At 37.0% G+C, this 19,747-nt stretch overlaps 1 protein-coding gene across 1 annotated transcript; it reads right to left on the bottom strand.

Moving 5' to 3' along the window:
* Positions 1–1,622: 1,622 nt before the first annotated feature.
* Positions 1,623–2,579, bottom strand: LOC105535820 (40S ribosomal protein SA-like). Its single transcript, XM_011975037.1, is given in 1 exon segment — positions 1,623–2,579. A coding segment is annotated over 1 exon segment (888 nt). The 5' UTR covers positions 2,511–2,579.
* Between the last annotated feature and the right edge of the window lie 17,168 nt (positions 2,580–19,747).

The raw sequence follows: 19,747 nt of genomic DNA, 5'->3' as shown, positions 1-19,747 counted from the left end.
GGGTTCTTTTTTATAGGTTATCCTGAACCAGGACATCCTGCCAGGGTTATAGGTAATCCTGAACCAGGACATCCTGCAAGGGACATTTTGGAGTCACAGTCACTTATTTCTAGCAAATATTATTAATCTATTTATTTGGAGGTCCAGTTATGAAGATTAGAGTGGATGGACTAAAGAGCCTTTCTGTCACCCAAGAACTTCCCTTTGTGAGGATAATGAATGGATTAAAACCCAGCTACTTGAACTCCTTCCCAGCATGGGCGGCTTTAGTGGATACTGCCAAAAAGTTTTACAAAGTGATTGTACTAATTTACTCTCTGAGTAGAAGTGTATAAGTATGTAAGATGTTATCAACATGTATTTTCCATTTTTGTTTTGTTGTTTATTTTCCTCTTTACCATTATGGTAAGAATGTAGTAACTATGAAGTTGAATGCCTTTTCATATCTTTGTCGGTTTTTTGAACGTTGTCTTTTGTAAAGGTTTTGTTCAGAAATTTTTACCCAATTTTTGCTGGCTTTGTGTGTCCTTTCCTGTTGATTCATGGGAGTTTTTATATATTCAGGATATAATTTTTTGCATATATGTGTTATGAATACCTTTTTCTACTCCATGTGCTTCTTTTTTAGTCTTAGTATTTTTCTGATGAGTAGAAATTCTAAATAATATTATTATCTAGTGTTCCATGTCTTTTTAACGTATAAAGCTACTTACTAAATTTGATATTCCAATTTTCTCTACTCCTCGGCCTAATTAAGAAAATACAGGGCCCAGACTGTGTGAATGAAGATGACACCTTAGAAAGAAGAAAAGAGGAGAACTGTAAATGATTTTATGATACTTTGTCCATGTCACACAACCATATAATGCACATTGTCACATTTTATATTCTGAATGTCTGGCCATGCTATATTCTGACAGTTTTGGGATTAGAAGGCCTGATAATTTTTTGTTTTTCATAGCTCAGCTGCATCTGTTTATTTGCTACTTTTACCTAAAAGATGTGGCTTAAATCCTATTTTCCACATTAGACATGCAGAAACTTTGTGTGTATGTTTGTGTGTGTGTGTGTGTGTGTGTGTGTGTGTGTGTGTATTCCCTAACCAGCATTATAACAAAGTCATTCCACATCTGCTTTTGTTCCCTAGATGGAAAAGATTTTCTAAAGCGTTTCAAGGAAAGTGGTCTTTATCAATAAGTTCCTTCTTCAGCCCCTTCTTAAAGATTACTTAATGGCAGAGGGAATTGTAAGAAATTTGTCTCTAATTTCTCACATATTGTGAGAAATTTCTGCTTTTAGTATTGTCAGGTTTTTGAATTTTAGCCATTCTAATAGGAATGTAGTGGTATATCATCTTTGTTTTAATTTGCAATTCTCTAATGATAAATGATATTGAACATCTTTTTATATACTTATTTGCTGTCTGTGTATCTTCATTATTCAAGCATCTATTCAGATCTTTTGCTTACTTTTTAATTGGTTGTTTGTTTTTTAGTGTTGCTATAATTACATATTAGTTTTGTTTGTTTGTTTGTTTTTTGTTTGTTTGTTTTTTTAGAAACTGATGTTTATTTTCTATCAACCATTTTTCCATGTTGCTTAAGAGCCCGTGCAAGAACAGCTTAAGACCATTCAGTGGTTGCTCCTACCCATTCAGTGGCCTGAGCAGTGGGAGCTGCAGATCAGTCTTCCGTGGCAGGCTGAGCACTCCAGTCTTCAGTAGGGAACTGCTGAATAGGCACAGAGGGCACCTGCACACCTTCAGACCAGTCTGCAACCTCAGGCTGAGTAGTAGTGAACTCAGGAGCTGGAGCAGTCCATTCACCCTGAAATTCCTCTTTGGTCACTGCCTTTTCAGCAGCAGCCTACTCTTCTTTTTCAATCTCTTCAGGATCTCTGTAGAAGTAGAGATCAGGCATGACCTCCCATGGGTGTTCATGGGAAATGGTGCCACGCATGCGCAGAACTTCCCGAGCCAGCATCCACCACATCAAACCCACTGAGTGAGCTCCCTTGTTGCTGCATGGGATGGCAATGTCCACATAGCGCAGAGGAGAATCTGTGTTACACAGAGCAATGGTAGGTAAGTTAACATAAGATGCCTCCGTGAGAGGCTGGTCGTCAGCCCTGGGGTCAGTAACCACAAGAAGCCTTGGCTCCCGGAATGCTGCCTGGATCTGGTTAGTGAAGGTTCCAGGAGTGAAGCGGCCAGCAATTGGAGAGGCTCCAGTGGCAGCAGCAAACTTCAGCACGGCCCTCTGGCCAGTATTCCTGGAGGATATAACACTGACATCAGCAGGGTTTTCAAAGGCAACAATGGCACGAGCCGCCAGCAGAAGCTTCTCCCAGGTTCTCTTCAGATTTATGATGTAGATGCCATCACTTTTCCTTTTATAGATGTACTGTTCCATCTGGAAGTCAAGATTGGTGCCACCTAAGTGGGTTCCTGCTGCAAGGAACTTAAGGACATCCTCCTCCTTCATTTGCAGGACATCAAGGGCTCCGGACATTGTGAAAGTTTCCCTTTAAGTTACGACGGGAATCCAGAACAAAGCCGTATGGACCCCTCTGTAGGTAGCGCGGAATTACATATTAGTTTTAAGGGTACTTTGCATATTTTAGATAACAGTCCTTTATCAGATATGTGTTTGCCAAAATTATCACTCAGTCTGGGGCTTGCTTTTTCATTTTCTTGTGTCTTTCACAAGATGTTTTTAATTTTAATAGCATCCCACATTTTTCTTTTACAGATGATCCTTTTGTGTTGCATCTAAAATTTCTTCGTTCCTACTTCATTTGTTGAAAAGATGGTTCTTTGAATTGCCTTTACTCCTTTGTGAAAGATCAGCTGGCTCCACATGTGTGGATCTATTACCAGGCTTTCTATTCTTTTTCAGTGATTTATTAATATGTGCCTATTTTTTTCACCAGTACCAGACTGTTCTGATTTTGGTAGCTTAGGAAGTCTTGAAGTCTAGTAGGGTCAGTCTTGCAACTTTGTTCTCCTTCAGGAGTGTGTCAGTTATTTGGGATCTTTTGTCTTTCTGTATAACTTAGAATCAGTTTGCAATATGCACAAAATTGCTACTAGGGATATTGATTGGGATTTCTTTGAATCTATAGGTGAAATTGACATCTTAAAATATTAAGTTTCTAATAAATGAATATGAAATATCTCAATATTTGTTTAGATATCTTTGATTTTCTTCATCAGAGTTTTGCACTTTTCAGCATGAAAAGCCTGAGTATTCTGCTGGATATATTTTGATGTATTCACTTTTGGGTTGCTATTGTAAATGCTATTGTATTTTCAATTTCAAACTCTAATTGTTCATTTCTAGTATGTAGGGAAGCAATAAACATTGGTATATGAACTTTGTATCCTACAACCTTGCTATAATTGCGTATTAATTACAAAAATTTTCCTGTCAATCCTTTGGGATTTTCTACACAGACAACCACGTAATCTGTGAAAAGGAAATTGTATTTCTTTCTTCCTAATCTGTGTTCATTTTATTTCCTTTTCTCTTCTTATCATACTAGCCAGGACTTTCAGTATAATATTGAATAGGAATGATGAGAGAAGACATCCTTGACTTCTTCTCAACCTTAATAAGACAGTATCCAATTTCTCCCAATAAGCATAATATATTAAAAACTATATAGTTTTTGTAGATGTTCTTCATTAGGTTGAAGTAATTCTAGTTTGCTGAGAGTCTGTGTTGTGAATGGGTGCTGAATTGTTTTCAAATGCATTTTCCACATCAGTTGATATGATCATGTGATTTTTCTCCTTTAGGCTGTTGATGTGATTGATTTTTGAAAGTTGAACCAGCTGTGCCTATCTAAGATAAATCTCACTTGGTCATTGTATATAATTCCTTTTAGTTGTTCTACTTTTAGTTAGCACTAAGATACAAAGGCATAATTTAATGTTTTATATATTTATAATTTGCAACAAAATTATTACTATTATTTACATCTCTTATGCAAAATATTTTTGTCATTTAGTAAATGCATACTAAGTATTTGCCAATTGCTTTCTTTAACAATCAGCAGCTATTGTCAAAAGGTAACAAAGTAGAGAAAACTCCTTGGAACATTACTTGTCAGACTGAAGCTAATCCTGGGATTAAAAATTTATGATTTTTACTGGAAGGCTCTCTTCTTCAATGAAGCCATCGAAGCAATCAACTTCAATTTCTTCCATTATAGATGTCAATATTTATTCATTCAATGAACTACGAAGAAGCAACAAAATCATGAAAATAAGAAGCTACAAAGTTATAAAAATAAAGTAAAATAGCATTTAGGAAGAAAGTACAACAAAAAAGGCAGCCCTCCTATCCTATAGAAAACGATGGAGAAATTAGTTACATTATTTTTGCTGGTCCCAGAAAAAAAGAATGTTTGAAATGACTTGGAGGTAGAATATTGTGAATTCTGATATCCGAAATGTGTGAGAAATATTAGCCAGAGAAACAAACCTATTTCTGAGGAAAGTACCACAACAATCCTGGAAATGATCCAGTGGCAAAACATTTTTGAGCTGTGTTGGTGGTCTCACCAGTGATTGAATGGAATCCAAGAAGACTGGTGTGGTGGTGTGGAAGAAATGTAATAATAGCAGAAAGTAATATCAAGTCACTGTTTTGATGTTACTGTTGGATCTTGGAATTATTAAACTATAAAACCTGCCATAAGGAAATGAATAAAATATAAAATATTTTGCCCACCCCCACTTAATATGCATAAGAAAAGCACACCTTGCTTTTCTTGCTTAAGAATGCTTAAGAAAAACAAGTCCTTGTTGTGAACAACCATATACATTCCATTTCAAGGTGAATCAGAATGATCTTATTAATAGATATACCAAGTTCTTGGAATTTACCTATGATTGTGCATGTAGCATTGAGCCAGTCATTACGAACCTCTTTGTTACACACCCTGAGGTAAGCACAATTTTTTTCTTCATCAGAGAAAGTTCTTGCAATTTTGTGAAATTTTGAAATGAGAAATCACTTTTGAGAATGATGAAAGAGCAGTGTACATATGTATAAAGGACCTACTAAGTTTAGCATTTCACTTATGTAACTCACAGATGTATCCATTATACTATTCAAATTTTTGATGTATAATTAATAAATAGCCAGTTTATGTGGGGTTGTTTTTTTTTTTTTTTTCCTTGAAGGCATTTTGGAATTTTTTTTGTTTCCGGGAAAAAAGTCTTAATACAGAAAGGTAAAACTTATTTTTATTGTTAGTAATACATTCATGCTATTTTATTGATTTTTTTGTATCCAAAGGCAGCCTCTCTGTTTTCTTGTGTTAATGTGAAGTAAATTATGATTAATTTCCACTAACTTTCTTTCTCACGAAACTCTAGTTATTATTCCATTCCTGTGGCATATCAACCAGATTGGCCTACTCTGCACCATTTCTTTCCCTTTCTAGATGGCCTCCCTACATTTGTACCTGGCCAGCTACAAATTAAATGTTGTGATTCCCTTACATCTGGGGTTCTACATGTGTTTCTGTTTCTCCATGCAGATATACTCACAGAAGACCTGGGGGCAGAAGTGAGCAATAACACACGGTGGCACCACAAGGTGAGATGGAGTCTCCTGGCGGCATGTTTGAGAAAAGTAACATGGTTCATGTGCTGGAGCAGAACCTATGAGAAGAGGGCCTCAGGGGAAAGAACTGGCAACCACATCCCGCAGGTCCTGGGAGATGGAAAACCTTTGGAAGATCGTGAGCGGAAAGACACCATCTGACTTGTATGTTAAAGGAATTGCTTTGGGTGATGTGTTGAAGAGATTCTAATGTGGGAGGGTGGAAACAGAAAGACTAGTTAGGACGTCATCACAATAATCTAGATAGAGGTGATAGTGACTCCAGGTAAGTATTAGTAGTGGACATGGTGAGCGTGGTCAGATCCTAGATATATTTTAAAGGCTGAGCCAAGGGGTTTCCTGGATTAAGTGTTGCAGAGGAGGGAGGACTCTTCCACTGGAGGAGCAGCTTGGCCAAGTGTATAGAGGAGGAAGAGTGCTCACCCATGTCAGATGCTGCCCAGAGGCCAAGGAGCATGAGGACTGAGAAACAAAAATAGGCAATGTGAATGTCACTGGTGACCTAGAGAGGAGTAAATTTGGTGAAGTTCAGCGTAAAAGACACAGTGGAGGCCGGGTACAGTGGCTCACATCTGTTATCCCAGCACTTTGGGAGGTCGAGGCATGTGGATCACGAGATCAACAGTTCAAGACCAGCCTGGCCAAGACGGTGAAACCCCATCTCTACTAAAGATACAAAAATTATCCAGGCGTGCTGGCCGGCTCCTGTAATCCCAGCTACTTGGGAGGCTGAGGCAGAGAATTGCTTGAACTTGGGGGGCCGAGGTTGCAGTGAGCCGAGATCGCACCACTGCACTCCAGCCTGGGTGTCAGAGTGAGACTCCGTCTCAAAATAAAAAAAAAAAAAGAAGACACAGTGGAGTGGGTTTAAGAGAGAATAGGAAGAGAATAATTGGAGACAGTGGGTAAACACAATGCTTTCAAGACATTATGTGCTAGGAAAGTGTGATATTGTACTTTAAAATAAGAAGTACGCATATTGATCTTCATCCCTAGTTCCTGAAACAGAGCTCCTAATCCCTTGGAATTTCCTGGGTGATAGCTGTGTTAGGTCATTCTTGCATTGCTATAAAGAAATATCTATGACTGGGTAATTTATAAAGAAAAGATATTTGATTGGCAGAAGTTTCTGCAGGCTGTACAAGCATGGTGCAAGCATCTGCTTGCCTTCTGGAGAGGACTCAGGGAGCTTTTACTCATGGTGGAAGGCAAGGCAGGAGCTTGAATGTCACATGGTGAGAGAAGGAGCGAGAGAGAGAGAGAGAGAGTGGGGGAAATGCTACACACTTTAAACAACCAGATTGCATGGGAGCTCACTCACTATCACAAGGACAACACCAAGCCATGAGGGATCTGCCTGCATGATCCAATCACCTTCCACCAAGCACCACCTTCAATACTGGGGATTATATTTCAACATGAAATTTAGAGGGCACACATATCCAAACCATATCAGTAGAAGTGTATTACTTTTTTTCTAATGAGATGACCCGTCATGAGCTTCTGGATGTGAGTTGGTCAAAAGAAAGACCAGGCCATGATTAGATGCCTGGAACTGTCAGCGTCATTGCCATCCTCTGGGAGGGACAGAAGAGCAGGATTCTTCTCTTCAGCTTAATTGTGCCTATGTGATGAAACCTCCATAAAAATCCCTAACCTACTGGGTTTAGAGCGCTTCCAGATTGCTGGACATGGGGGGGTGCCTGGAGAGTGGTGCACTTTGAAAGGGCACGGGAGTGCTGTGCCCCTTTCCTCAGACCTTGTCCTGTGCATATTTTCCATCTGGCTGTTCCTAATTTATATCCTTTTTAATGAACTGCTGATATATTAAGTAAATGTTTCCCTAAATTCTGTGAGCCACTCTAGCAAATGACTGAACTCAAGAAGGGAGTATCTAAGAACCTCTGGTTTGTAGACAACTTGGCCAAAAGTTGTGCAGAATCTGTGGACCTACTGCTTGCAACTGGTGTCTGAAGTGGAGGATAGTCTTGTGGGACTGAACACTTAACTTGTGGGATCTGATGCCATCTCCAGATAGATAGTGTCAGAATTTAGTCAGCTTACAGGAAACCCAGTTTTTTTCTGCAGAAGAATTGGATTGATGCATGGGGGAAAAATCACACATGTCTGGTGTCAGAAGTGAAGTGTTGAGAGCATTGATAGCATAGTAGAATTTTTCTTTTTTCTTCCTATTATACAGAAAGCAAAGCAACAGAGTGAGAGAAAGGAAGCAGACAATGAAAGGAAGGAAAATTTGCTTTTTTTTTTTGTAATGTGGAAGGAATACTTATGTATCTGTATGCTAATAAACTAGTAGAGAAAAATACATGTTGATATAGGAGAGACAGAAGAGAATTGCTATAATAATGTCTTTGAGTAGGAAAGAAGGGATGGAATCCAGTGCTCATGTGGATGGCCTGGTTTAGATGGTTGCAGGGGTAGTTCATATTTAGCAATAAAAAAGAAGGCAGAGCATGTGTATATAAATGCAGGTAGAGATCTGGTAGTTCTCTTCTAATTCTTTCAATTTTATCAGTAAAATAGTACTCACAACAAGTGAAAGGACTTTGGGATGATTAATGGATCCATTAATGAATAATATAGCAAGTGGTGATATTATAGCTCTTCAAAGGTTAGTTCAGGCTGAATCAGTTCTCTAGCCAGTGCCTGGACATGACAGGAGTGAGAGTAGGCGGACAGCGATAGAGGAGAACTGAGTCTAAATTTTGCTAGGAAGATACTGGTTAGAACTAGGCAGGGCATCAGGGACCTAATTAATAAAACTGAGGGCTGGGCGCGGTGGCTCACTACTATAATCCCAGCACTTTTGGAGGCCGAAGTGGGCGGATCACAATGTCAGGAGTTCAAGGCCAGCCTGACCAACATGGTGAAACCCCATCTCTACAAAAATACAAAAAAAATTAGCCAGGCGTGGTGGCGTGTGCCTGTAATCCCAGCTGCTCGGGTGGCTCAGGCAGGAGAAATCACTTGAACCCAGGAGGCAGAGGTTGCAGTGAGCCGAGATCGTGCCATTGCACTGAAGCCTGGGCGACACAGTAAGACTCCATCTCGGGAAAAACCAAACCAAACTGGGGCAGAGGGTAGGCACAGATTGCAGTAGTGTATAGAACCTGAAAAGCACTCAGAAAATCAAGGCAAAGTCATAAGGAAGAACTGAATAAAAAAGGACGATTCAGTTAGGTATATATGGGATGCTGAGAACCCACCCAAGGTATAGGTAGATCTCAGCAGAAACCCTACCTCTGATCCCACTATTAATATTTTGCTCAGGTGCTGGGAGGGCTGAACTGACATGAGGAAGCCCTTTGTTGCTTAGAGCTTAAGACTGTTGGGATAAACAGAAAATTATAGAACTCAGCTTATTTTTTCCAGTTGTATCTATATCATGCCAAATGGTGAAATCTTATCAATTATGTTAATGTTTTGTCCACACAAGCATGTAAATTAAAGCAAATAGCTGACTATTGGGCTCGTTCCAACATGTTCGCTGACATCTCAAAATAAAACTGTAATTTCTAAGTGTTAGTAAAATGTTGAGATAATGTGTTCCTTTTAAACAATTCAAATGTTAATATATATTGTAACATGTTATTCTATGAGGCAGATAGCATTATATTAGATGAGAAAGCTGTGTGATAGAGATGCAAAATAACCAAGCTCACAAAGTGGTGAGTGGCAGATTCAAAACCCAACTCTGATTTTAATTCAGTGAACACTTATTAAGTTGCTGGGTGTCAGATACTCTGCTAGGTGTTTTGTTTTGGTCTCACTTCTAGACCGATGCTCTTTCTGAATAAAGAGACTGTCTTAGTCAGTTCAGGCTGTTATAACAAAGTGCTATAAACTGGGTGGCTTATAAACAACCAAAATTTACTTCTCACAGTTTTGGAGGCTGGAAGTCTGAGATCAAGGGGGCAGCATAGTAGGTTCTGGTGAGGGCCATCTTTTAGGTTACACACTGCAGACTTCTCACTGTGTCCTCACATGGCAGAAAGAGGGCCAGAGAAGTCCCTGGGGTTCCTTTTATAAAGACATTAATCCCATTTATGAGGGCTTCACTCTCATGCCCTAATCGCCTCTCAAAGACCCCTTCACTTAATACCATCACTTTGGGGATTAAGATTTCAACATATGCATTTTGAGGAGACACAAACATTTCGTCCATTGCAAAGATCATCTTGAGAAACTTTCCATCATCAAAATAACTATTTTTTTCTTTATGCTAAATAATATGAAGTAATTCATCTTGTATTCATTGAAATCACATTATGAAAATAATGACTGCGTAAATCTGCAAATATTTCCACAAGGATGGGCCATAGCTACTTTTGCAGAATTCTAATGTCATGTTCCTTTTTTTTTTTTAATACCATCTGTGCAAGAGTCTTTTATACAATGAAGATTATTTTCAACTTGCTTGTCAATTAAAAATGCCTTGGTGTTGTTGGTAGTAAGGCAATTAATACTAGTGAATTCATGTTCTGCCATTTCTTAAAGGAATACTCTGCTTTTGCCTGCAGGCTAGTGTCCATAACAGAAAAAAAGAGGCAGTTAGAAAATAGTAACATTTTTGCACCTGCATCCATCTTGTAGGCGGGTGTTTATAGCTACTTTAAATGAGTGTTTCGATAATATGGTGCACTCTGTCATCACTATGCCAGGGCAAGTAATCAGGCTCAAGAAAGAGATCTGTGCTTAAAGAAATCTGTCAATAAGTTGATGAAGTTGATTTCTATAAAGGAAATGGGCTTCACCATTTAAGTGCTTGCTTGGGAGACCGTTATGAAGACAAAACTTCTAACAATGCCTGCGGTAGTGCTGGCTAAAGCCTCACTTATTTACTGTACTAGTATTTGAAGATCGATATTCCTTTAATTTATATAGTTTGGAACCAAGATAGGACTTTATGTCTCTGAATTACACTGCTATCTGGACAAGGTTGTTTTTAAGAGTGTGTATGACTATTTGGAAATTCCATCATGATGTGTGAAAGTTGGCATAAGTGATAATAAAACATATATACAATTATATATATTATATATATATAAAGCCTTTCATTAGGACACACGAGGTTAGAAATTGGTATAGTTGTTAGTTTGCAGTGTATTGATCGAGTTCTCTGATTTTCCTTTGCCTAACCTTGTTGCTTTTCTGAAACCTGATGTGATGTAGGTACTGCATAGTTACTTTAATAAAGAGCTAACACATTAGAGTAAAATCCTAAAGGAATTGTTAGAAACTCTTATTTAAAAGGTGATTTTCAGTTAGAAATCCTAAACAAACCAGAATTGAATGGCCAGCCAGTTCCACTGCTAAAGATAATATGTTTAATGGTTTTTTTAAAAAATGTAGGTTTCCTGTAGCTTCCCTTAGTACTTCTACCTCATTTATTTAAATATGTATGATTTTAAAAATTTATTTTCTTCATTATTTGAATAAATAACATTTCAAAAATCATCATAATATAAAGAGGTTTACATTGAGAAGTTTTGCTCCTACTTATTTCTTTCCATCTCCTATGAGTAACCATTTTTTTCTGTGTGTGTGTGTGTGTGTGTGTGTGTATGTATCCTTCCCGTGTTCTTTATGCAAATACAATGAAATCCTAATATGGATGTCTATTTTCTCATCTGCTTATTTACGCCGACCCGAATCTTGAACTTTTCACTGAATCTGATCTTGGAGATCTTCCCATGTCAGTATTTGGAGAGCTTCCTTTTAAAGAGTTGTATAGTATTCCATTGTGTGAGTGTAGCATAATTTTCCTCATTCATGAACATTTGAGTTGTTTCCAATTTTTTGCTCTTACAATGTTGCAATAAATAACTGTTTTGCACTGTGCAAGTAAATTTGTAAGGTAAATTCCTTATTCCTTTCAGATTTGCTACTGCCAGTCAGTCTGTAGTGGAATGAGCCTGCAGATAACTACCAGACATCCAGATTATCACAATTAAAAATTATACATTGTCGGCCGGGCGCGGTGGCTCACGTCTGTAATCCCAGGACTTTGGGAGGCCAAGGAGAGTGGATCACGAGGTCATGAGATCGAGACCCTCCTGGCTAACACAGTGAAACCCCATCTCTACTAAAAATACAAAAAATTAGCTGGGCGTGGTGGCGGGCGCCTGTAGTCCCAGCTACTCGGGAGATTGACGCAGGAGAATGGCAACCCGGGAGGCGGAGCTTGCAGTGAGCCGAGATCGTGCCACTGCACTCCAGCCTGGGCGACAGAGCCAGACTCCATCTCAAAAAATAAATAAATAAATAAATAAATAAATAAATAAAAATTATATATTGTCTGTGAAAAAATCATTTCATCTCAAGATGATTTAAGTACTGTATGTTTAATGACCATGCCCCTCAACCAATTGTCATTGAAATAATGAAAGAAATATTTAAAAGTCATTGAAGAAAGTATGATAGGAGCTGCAAAACAGGAAAGCTTGCTGAGAATAAGACACATGTCTTCAAGATGCTGTGCAGAGAGGGTCAAAGTGAGATAAACCAGCCCACAATAAAATACATGTCTAGGGAAGAACCTGCTTGGGCATAAGTAAATGTCATCTCTCGTAGTAATCTCAACATCTCACCTCTCTGAGAATGGCCATGCCTGGAAGTAAGAGGGAGTCATGGGTGCTCAGCAAGGGAGTAGGGGTCATACTTCACTCTATCAGGATTTCAGAAAGTACCAGCAAACCCCAGACTGATTGGGTCATTGTTTCTAAAATTTTCCTCTAGCTTCTCAGTGCTCTTGGAAAAATGTGAAGATTTTTAGCATGACTGACAAGAGCCTGTCTGCCTCTCTTGTCATCTCTTGATTCATTCTCCCCTTTGGTTACAATATTTCATTTGTGTGCTCAAATACACATGATCCTTTCACACCAAATACTCTTAGATCTTTCAGGTCTCAACTTGAGTGTCACATTCTTAGAAAAACCTTTTTTCTTCCCTTAGACAGAGTAAAATACAATTTAAAATGCTTTTAATGTGTAATGTAATTTTTTATTATTGTGATAATCACAATCATAATTAGGTGCAGTCAAGGCTGCTAGAAAGTACAGACAACAGGCAGAAATTATATTGTTGAAGATGGAGATATTATTTCTTCAAATTTAACACACCTCAACAACTGAAGAAGAAATAAAATTTAGTTATTGCTCAGATAAACATACAACTTCTGAGTTTTTTAAAATTAAAATTTCTGAAAACTGATGGGACAAAGTTGGGGAGATGGGAATCTTCAACACATAAATTATTTTTATTTGTTTTAAAATTAAAATACTGTGTCCCCCCCAGCCCCCCAATGACATACAAGTTCACTAAATGTGAACAGCTTTGCTTTTCACGTGATTAAGACCCTACTCCAAATTGTAGAAGCTTTTCAGGAACCATATTACTCTCATGATACTTCATTAATCTCCATCATGTATGCCAAGCCTGACACATTTGACAGTGAGGACAGTGTGGCTTGCTCCTTTTTGAATCTACAGATAATGCACGTTTTACAGTACTCCAGATGTCTACACTCAATAAAACATTTGACAAAACCAGAAAAAAAGAAAGAGGGGAAATCTATAAGTGTCAATACATAAAGACTAAAATGAATACGCAAAAAATAAAATAGCTCTTGGAGTTTTCTGTTTCCAAATTAAAAATAAAGAATTCAGATAAAAAAATTTAAAATTAGAAATGAGAAAAATGTGAACAAATGTTAATGTATCTTAATTTAAATATTAAAAATATAACGTATTAAATTAGAAGATATGTAATATCCGAAAAGAAAATAAAGAAAATGACATTCTAGATTTTAAAAAAGATATTATTTTACAAAAACTTGGAGATGGGATAAAGAAGGAGTTAAAAGTACATTAATCTTTCTCTTTACATGTGGATGTCAATAAATGTTTATATTTTACCTTGATAGAGAAATATATGTTAAAATATAATTGAAATTTAAAGGTGACCACCAGTTAACAGAATACATGCCACCTGGAATAAAGATCTTCATTTGCCTTTGTACTGCTAGGTATGGTCATGGGTAGGAAATCCCAGAAAGAAGAGAGAAGTAAGGAAGAGCTCCAAATTCTATGTACAAACTCTTTTCAAAGCCTTGTCTGACTTAGAACTGCACATATTTGGAGCAAGTCTCCAAGGAACCCAGGGGAGCAACAGCTGCTTGAAAGCGAAAAAAAAAAAAAAAAAGCTGCACAAAGATCTTGGTAGCTACCTGTATATTGGGAAGAACGAGTTCAGGACTTTGATTCCCACCAACTTAATGATATTTGGAAAACACCTCACACTGTTCACAGAACCCAGAGGGCCATGGATTAGAAATAAGAATCACATCTCAGGTATAAGGGCAAAGTGGAAATGGGTTTGTTTTAACAGCCTGACATTACATCTTCATATCAGTAATCTGATCCTCCACTAATTTATTTGCTAGAACAAAACTTCATACTTGTCAGAAAGATAGGAGAATTTTGTACTGGAAGCTCAATGGGCAAATAGATCAATAAGATGAAATAGTGCAGAAACAAACCCAAATAAACATATTGTATTAATACCTGGTGCAGTTGTATTTACCAGAAAAGCAAAATCAAACAAAACCCAAAATAGCTAACCTCAAAATAACAGTGGCTTTAACAACTCTGCAATGTGCTATTTAATACAGTAAAAGATTTCTAGACATCTGAAGAAACGGAAAAGTGTTACTCATAGCCAAGAGAAAAATATGATTGATAGAAACAGAATGACAGATCAATCAGATGATGAAATTAGCTGACAAGGACTTTAAAATAGTTATGATTAATTTGTTAACAAACCTACTAAAAAAGATGAAAGTAATGGGAAGAAGTTGGGGAACTTCAAGGGAGATATAGAAAGTCCACAAAGGAACCAAATGGAAATTCTCGAGCTAAAAATATGCAATATCTAAAATCAAAAATTAATTGTATGTTATTAATAAATAATATAGAAATAACTGTTTAATTATTTGAAAAGAAAAACAACAATAGACTTCTACCTGACATCTCGTACCAGGACATAAGATTTAAATGTTAAAACATAATTTTGATGTATACACATATAATATTATAAAATATTTAAAGTAAAACCATAAAATAACACACAAAAATGTAGGTAATATTTATATTTTCTTGAGGTGGAGAAGACCATTCTCAACATGGCCCAAATGTAGAAACTATTAAAAAAAAAAAAAAAGTGGGCCGGGCGCGGTGGCTCATGCCTGTAATCCCAGCACCTTGGGAGGCCAAGGCGAGCGGATCACGAGGTCAGGAGATCGAGACTATCCTGGCTAACATGGTGAAACCCCGCCTCTACTGAAAATACAAAAAATTAGCCAGTCATGGTGGCGGGTGCCTGTAGTCCCAGCTACTCGGGAGGCTGAGGCAGGAGAATGGCGTCAACCCGGGAGGCGGAGCTTGCAGTGAGTCGAGATCGTGCCACTGCGTTCCAACCTGGGCAACAGAGCAAGACTCCATCTCAAAAAAAGTGAAAGTTTTCACAAAATAAAAAATAATTTTATTATAAAAGCAATACTTTTAAAAAGGAAAATACAAATTATGAACCAGGAAAAGTATTTGAGGCACATATGTGTTACTGGTTTTAATGTAAAGATATCAATTTAGAAAATTGTAGAAATTCTGGCATAAAAATGGGCAAAGGACAGAATTTAAATACTTGCAAATTAAGAAATACAAACGGCTGAGAAACATGGTAAATATTCAGTTTCAACAGCAGTAAAGGATGCAACTGAAAACAAATGATATGCCATTACATGACTATCAGATTAGGAAGTTTATAATGTTGAAATAATAAGTTGATAGTGATGTGGGAACCTGGGCTAATACATAATATAGTTCAATTTTTCTAAAAGGAATTTTTAGTGAAGATTTACATAAAAATAATTTAATCATTCTCTTTGACTTAGTATTTCAATTTTAGGGATGTATACAAAATAAACAAATGTGTGAAGATAGATATTTGATAATGTATACATATGTATACTTAAATACGAAAAGAAGAAAATGATCTAAATGCCTTTCTTAGTCTATTTAGGCTGCCATAACAAAAGGCAGTGTTATCAACTGGGTAGCTTATAGACAAGAGAAACTGTTTTCTCACAGTCTGAAGACTGGGAAATCGAAGGTAAAGGCAGGGGCAGATTCACTGTCTAGTGAGATCAGGCTTTCTCGTAGATAGTGCCTCTTGCTGTATCCATGGTGGAAGAAGAAGGACGACTTTCTGAGACCTCTTTTATAAGGGTACCAATCACGATCATGAGGAGTCGGCCCTCATAACCTATTCACCTTCCAAAAGGCTCTACTTTTTAATACCATCACTTTGGAAGTTACAATTTCAACATATGAATTTGTGGAGGTCACATTCTCACCATAACAGTATTCAAAATATAGGTTGATTTACAAGTTGTGATTTACTTATACAACAAGTAAAGCCATTAACAATGACAATATAGGTAAATGATTTTTGCCATGATATCTGTGATATAAGTGAATAAAAACAGATTTTAAAACAATATGCCTAGTATAATCAATCAGTTTTGTTAAAAAATAACATTATACATAGTCATACATATATATGTTTGTATAGAAACAAGTCTCAGATAATATGCATCAAAATGTTAAACACAGTTACATATGGGTAGTGGAATTACAAGTGATACATTTTATTGTTTATCTGGGTTTCTTAATCAAAATAATAAAAGTTAAAGATAGTTTCGGTAGACTTTTCATGCTCCTCCAGTGTTCTGGCTATATTTTCTGTTTTGAGCTTGTTGAATAAACAATCTTTAGAAAAAATGAAGGGTTACTGCCACATAATGATTAGCACTACAGTTAAGCTTCACCTTGGGTTAAATAGTGTTCTGTGGCTGGTCTGTCCATGATGTATAACACTGAATGCAAAAGAAAATGCATTTGGAGTTCCAAATAACAGTTTTTTGGAATAAAATGTATTGTAAAATGGGGACTTCTCGTTCTGTTCTAGTCACTCTGTCCGTTTGGTAATCACTTGCTCTTTTGGGTCATTGTAAGTCTCTGAATAAACAAGAGACAAACTGTGTTCATACTTTGAGTGGCAAGTTTAATTTAGACAATCTGCAAATTTGAGAAAAAGATTCTATCAATTCCCTCTGAGCTTTTTTCACCCCTTCAAATTGGCCAAAGCTGTGCCAGTCTTTCCACAGCCGTGATTGGGCTCAAAAGTGTGTACATAGAGCTCTCTTGGCACAATTCAGCACCAGCATCCAATGGAACTCAGTCAATTTTAAGCCTTCGAGAGCTCCTTTTAGAATCGCATCTCTGGTTTCCTGGGTGATGTAGACATCTGCATTCATGTGAGAACAATATACAACTTTGTTACCAGAAGTGGAAACTACTTGAGTTCTGCACAGGAAGGAAGAAAATCAGAACATGCAGAGTACTTAGATGAAGATTCTGGTGGAAAATGTGGGAAATTAAGCTGAGAATTTGTTATTTTGTGCTGAAATATTAAAATTAAATATCCACAGGGACAGTGAAATCAAAGCATAATGCCTAAGTAAACCTCTTTCCTCTCTGCATGGTTTGGAAATAAACCTCTAGCGGATAATCCCAGGTAACTTTTAGCTATTGATTTTCTAAAGTTAAACAAAATGTTATTACAGGTAGTTCTTGCTTTGCACAATAGTGCAGGAACATTAAATGGCCATGCATGCTGAAACCACACAAAGGAATCTTAACAATAAATGGGAAATTGTATAATGTTCTGTGACTATTAGAAATTGTTGTCAAGGCATTGGAAACACTCTTACTGTTGGTCTTGAGTTTATAGGGAAATTCTTTAAAAATAATAAAATTAATATTTACTTAGTACACAATTTATAATATTGGGAATATTAATAATTAACATGTTTGATTTCTTTGTAAAAAGCTTATCAAGGGTAGTTTGAACTGTGATGCTTGATTTATTGTCATTATATAACTTATAAAATGAACAACTTTCTATGCCTGAGCCAATTGTCATATTTCTTTCCTTAGATTTATTTGGATCAGCTTTCAACTCTTTATTCTTTGCTCTTCTAATGTTGGAAATGTCACCAAGATTTCCTTTAATAAGAGGTGCTTGACAGCATGACTTCCTCTGAGACATCATCCTTTTCATCGCTTTTCTCATGTATGTCCATAGCTTCACCTTCACTATGTTCTCTTTTTAAATTTTTTAAGGTGACAGATAATTACATGTTTTTATGATATACAAGATGTTCTGAAGTACACATGCATTGTGGAATGATTAAATCTAGCTAATTAATAAGTGCATTACCTCACATAGATATTATTTTGTGATGAGAACACTTAACATTCAAACTCTCTTTACATTTTTCTTTTTCTTTAACTTTTATTTTAGGTTTTGGGATACATATACAGGTTGTTATATAGGTAAGTTGCGTGTTGTGGGGGTTTTGTGTACAGATTATTTCATCACTCAGGTTATAAGAATAGTACCTGATAGGTAGTTTTTTGATCCTCGCTCTCCTCCCACCCACAAGTAGGCCCCAGTATGTTATTTGTGTCCATATGTACTCTATATTTAGCTTCCACTTACAAGTGAGAATATGTGGTATTTGGTTTTCTGTCCCTGTGTTAGTTTACTTAGGATAATGGCCTCTAGCTCCATTCATGTTGCAGCAAATGACATGATCTCATTCTTTTTTATGGCTGCATAGTATTCCATTGTGTATATGTACCACATTTTCTTTATCCAGTCTACTGTTTATGGTCATTTAGGTTGATTCCATGTCTTTATTATTATAAATAGTGCTGTGATAAACATACACATGCATGTGTCTTTATGGTAGAACGTTTTATAATCCTTTGTGTATACACCCAATAATGGGATTGCTGGGTCAAATGTTATTTCTGTTTTTTTTGTTTTTTGTATTTTGTTTTTCTTTTTGAGACAGAGTCTCACTCTGTTGCCCAGGCTGGAGTGCAGTGACTTGATCTCAGCTCACTGCAAGCTCCGCCTCCCAGGTTCATGCCATTCTCCTGCCTCAACCTCCCAAGTAGCTAGGACTACAGGTGCCCGCCACCATGCCAGGCTAATTTATTGTATTTTTAGTAGAGTCAGGTTTCACCATGTTGGCCAGGATGGTCTTGATCTCCTGACCTCGTGATCCACCACCCTTGGCCTCCCAAAGTGCTGGGATTACAGGTGTGAGCCACCGTGCCCGGCCGGTATTTCTGTTTTTACATTCTTTCAGAAATTGCCAAACTGCTTTCCACAATGGTTGCACTAATTTACATTTTCAAATGTATAAGTGTTCCATTTTCTCTGCAACCTTGCCAATATCTCTTATTTTTTGACTTTTTAATAATCGCCAGTCTGACTGATGTGAGATGGTGTCTCATTGTGGTTTTCATTTGTATTTCTCTAATTATTAATGATGTTGGAACAAGACAGCTATGCCCTCTCTCAACACTCATATTCAACATAGTACTGAAAGTCCTGGCCAGAGCATTCTCGCAAGAGAAGGAAATAAAAACCACCCAAATAAGAAGGAAGGAAGTCAAACTATCCCTGTTTACAGAGGATGTGCTTCTATACTTAGAAAACCCCATAGTCTCAGTCCAAAAGCTCCTTTATCTGATAAACATCTTCAGCAAAATTTCAGTATACAAAGTCAATGTAGAAAAATCAGTAGCATTCCTATACACCAACAACATCCAAGCTGAGAGCCAAATCCAAAACACAATCTCATTCATAATAACCACAAAATGAATAAAATAGCTAGGAATAGAGCTAACCAGGGAAGTGAAAGATATCTACAATGAGAATTATAAAACATTGCTTAAAGAAATGAGATGACACAAACATGTGGAAAAACATTACATGTTCGTGGAAAGGAAAAAATCAATATTGTTAGAATGGCCATGCTGCCCAAAGCAATTTATAGACTCAATGCTATTCCTATCAAACTAACAATTATATTCTTTACAGAATTAGGAAAAACTATTTTAAAATTCACATGGAACCAAAAAAGAGCCCAAATAGCCAAGACCATCCATCCCAAG

The sequence above is a fragment of the Mandrillus leucophaeus genome, unplaced genomic scaffold (assembly GCF_000951045.1).
Source record: "Mandrillus leucophaeus isolate KB7577 unplaced genomic scaffold, Mleu.le_1.0 Scaffold1505, whole genome shotgun sequence".
Classification (NCBI taxonomy): Eukaryota; Metazoa; Chordata; class Mammalia; order Primates; family Cercopithecidae; genus Mandrillus; species Mandrillus leucophaeus.
This window is presented reverse-complemented; position numbering and strand designations above follow the sequence as displayed.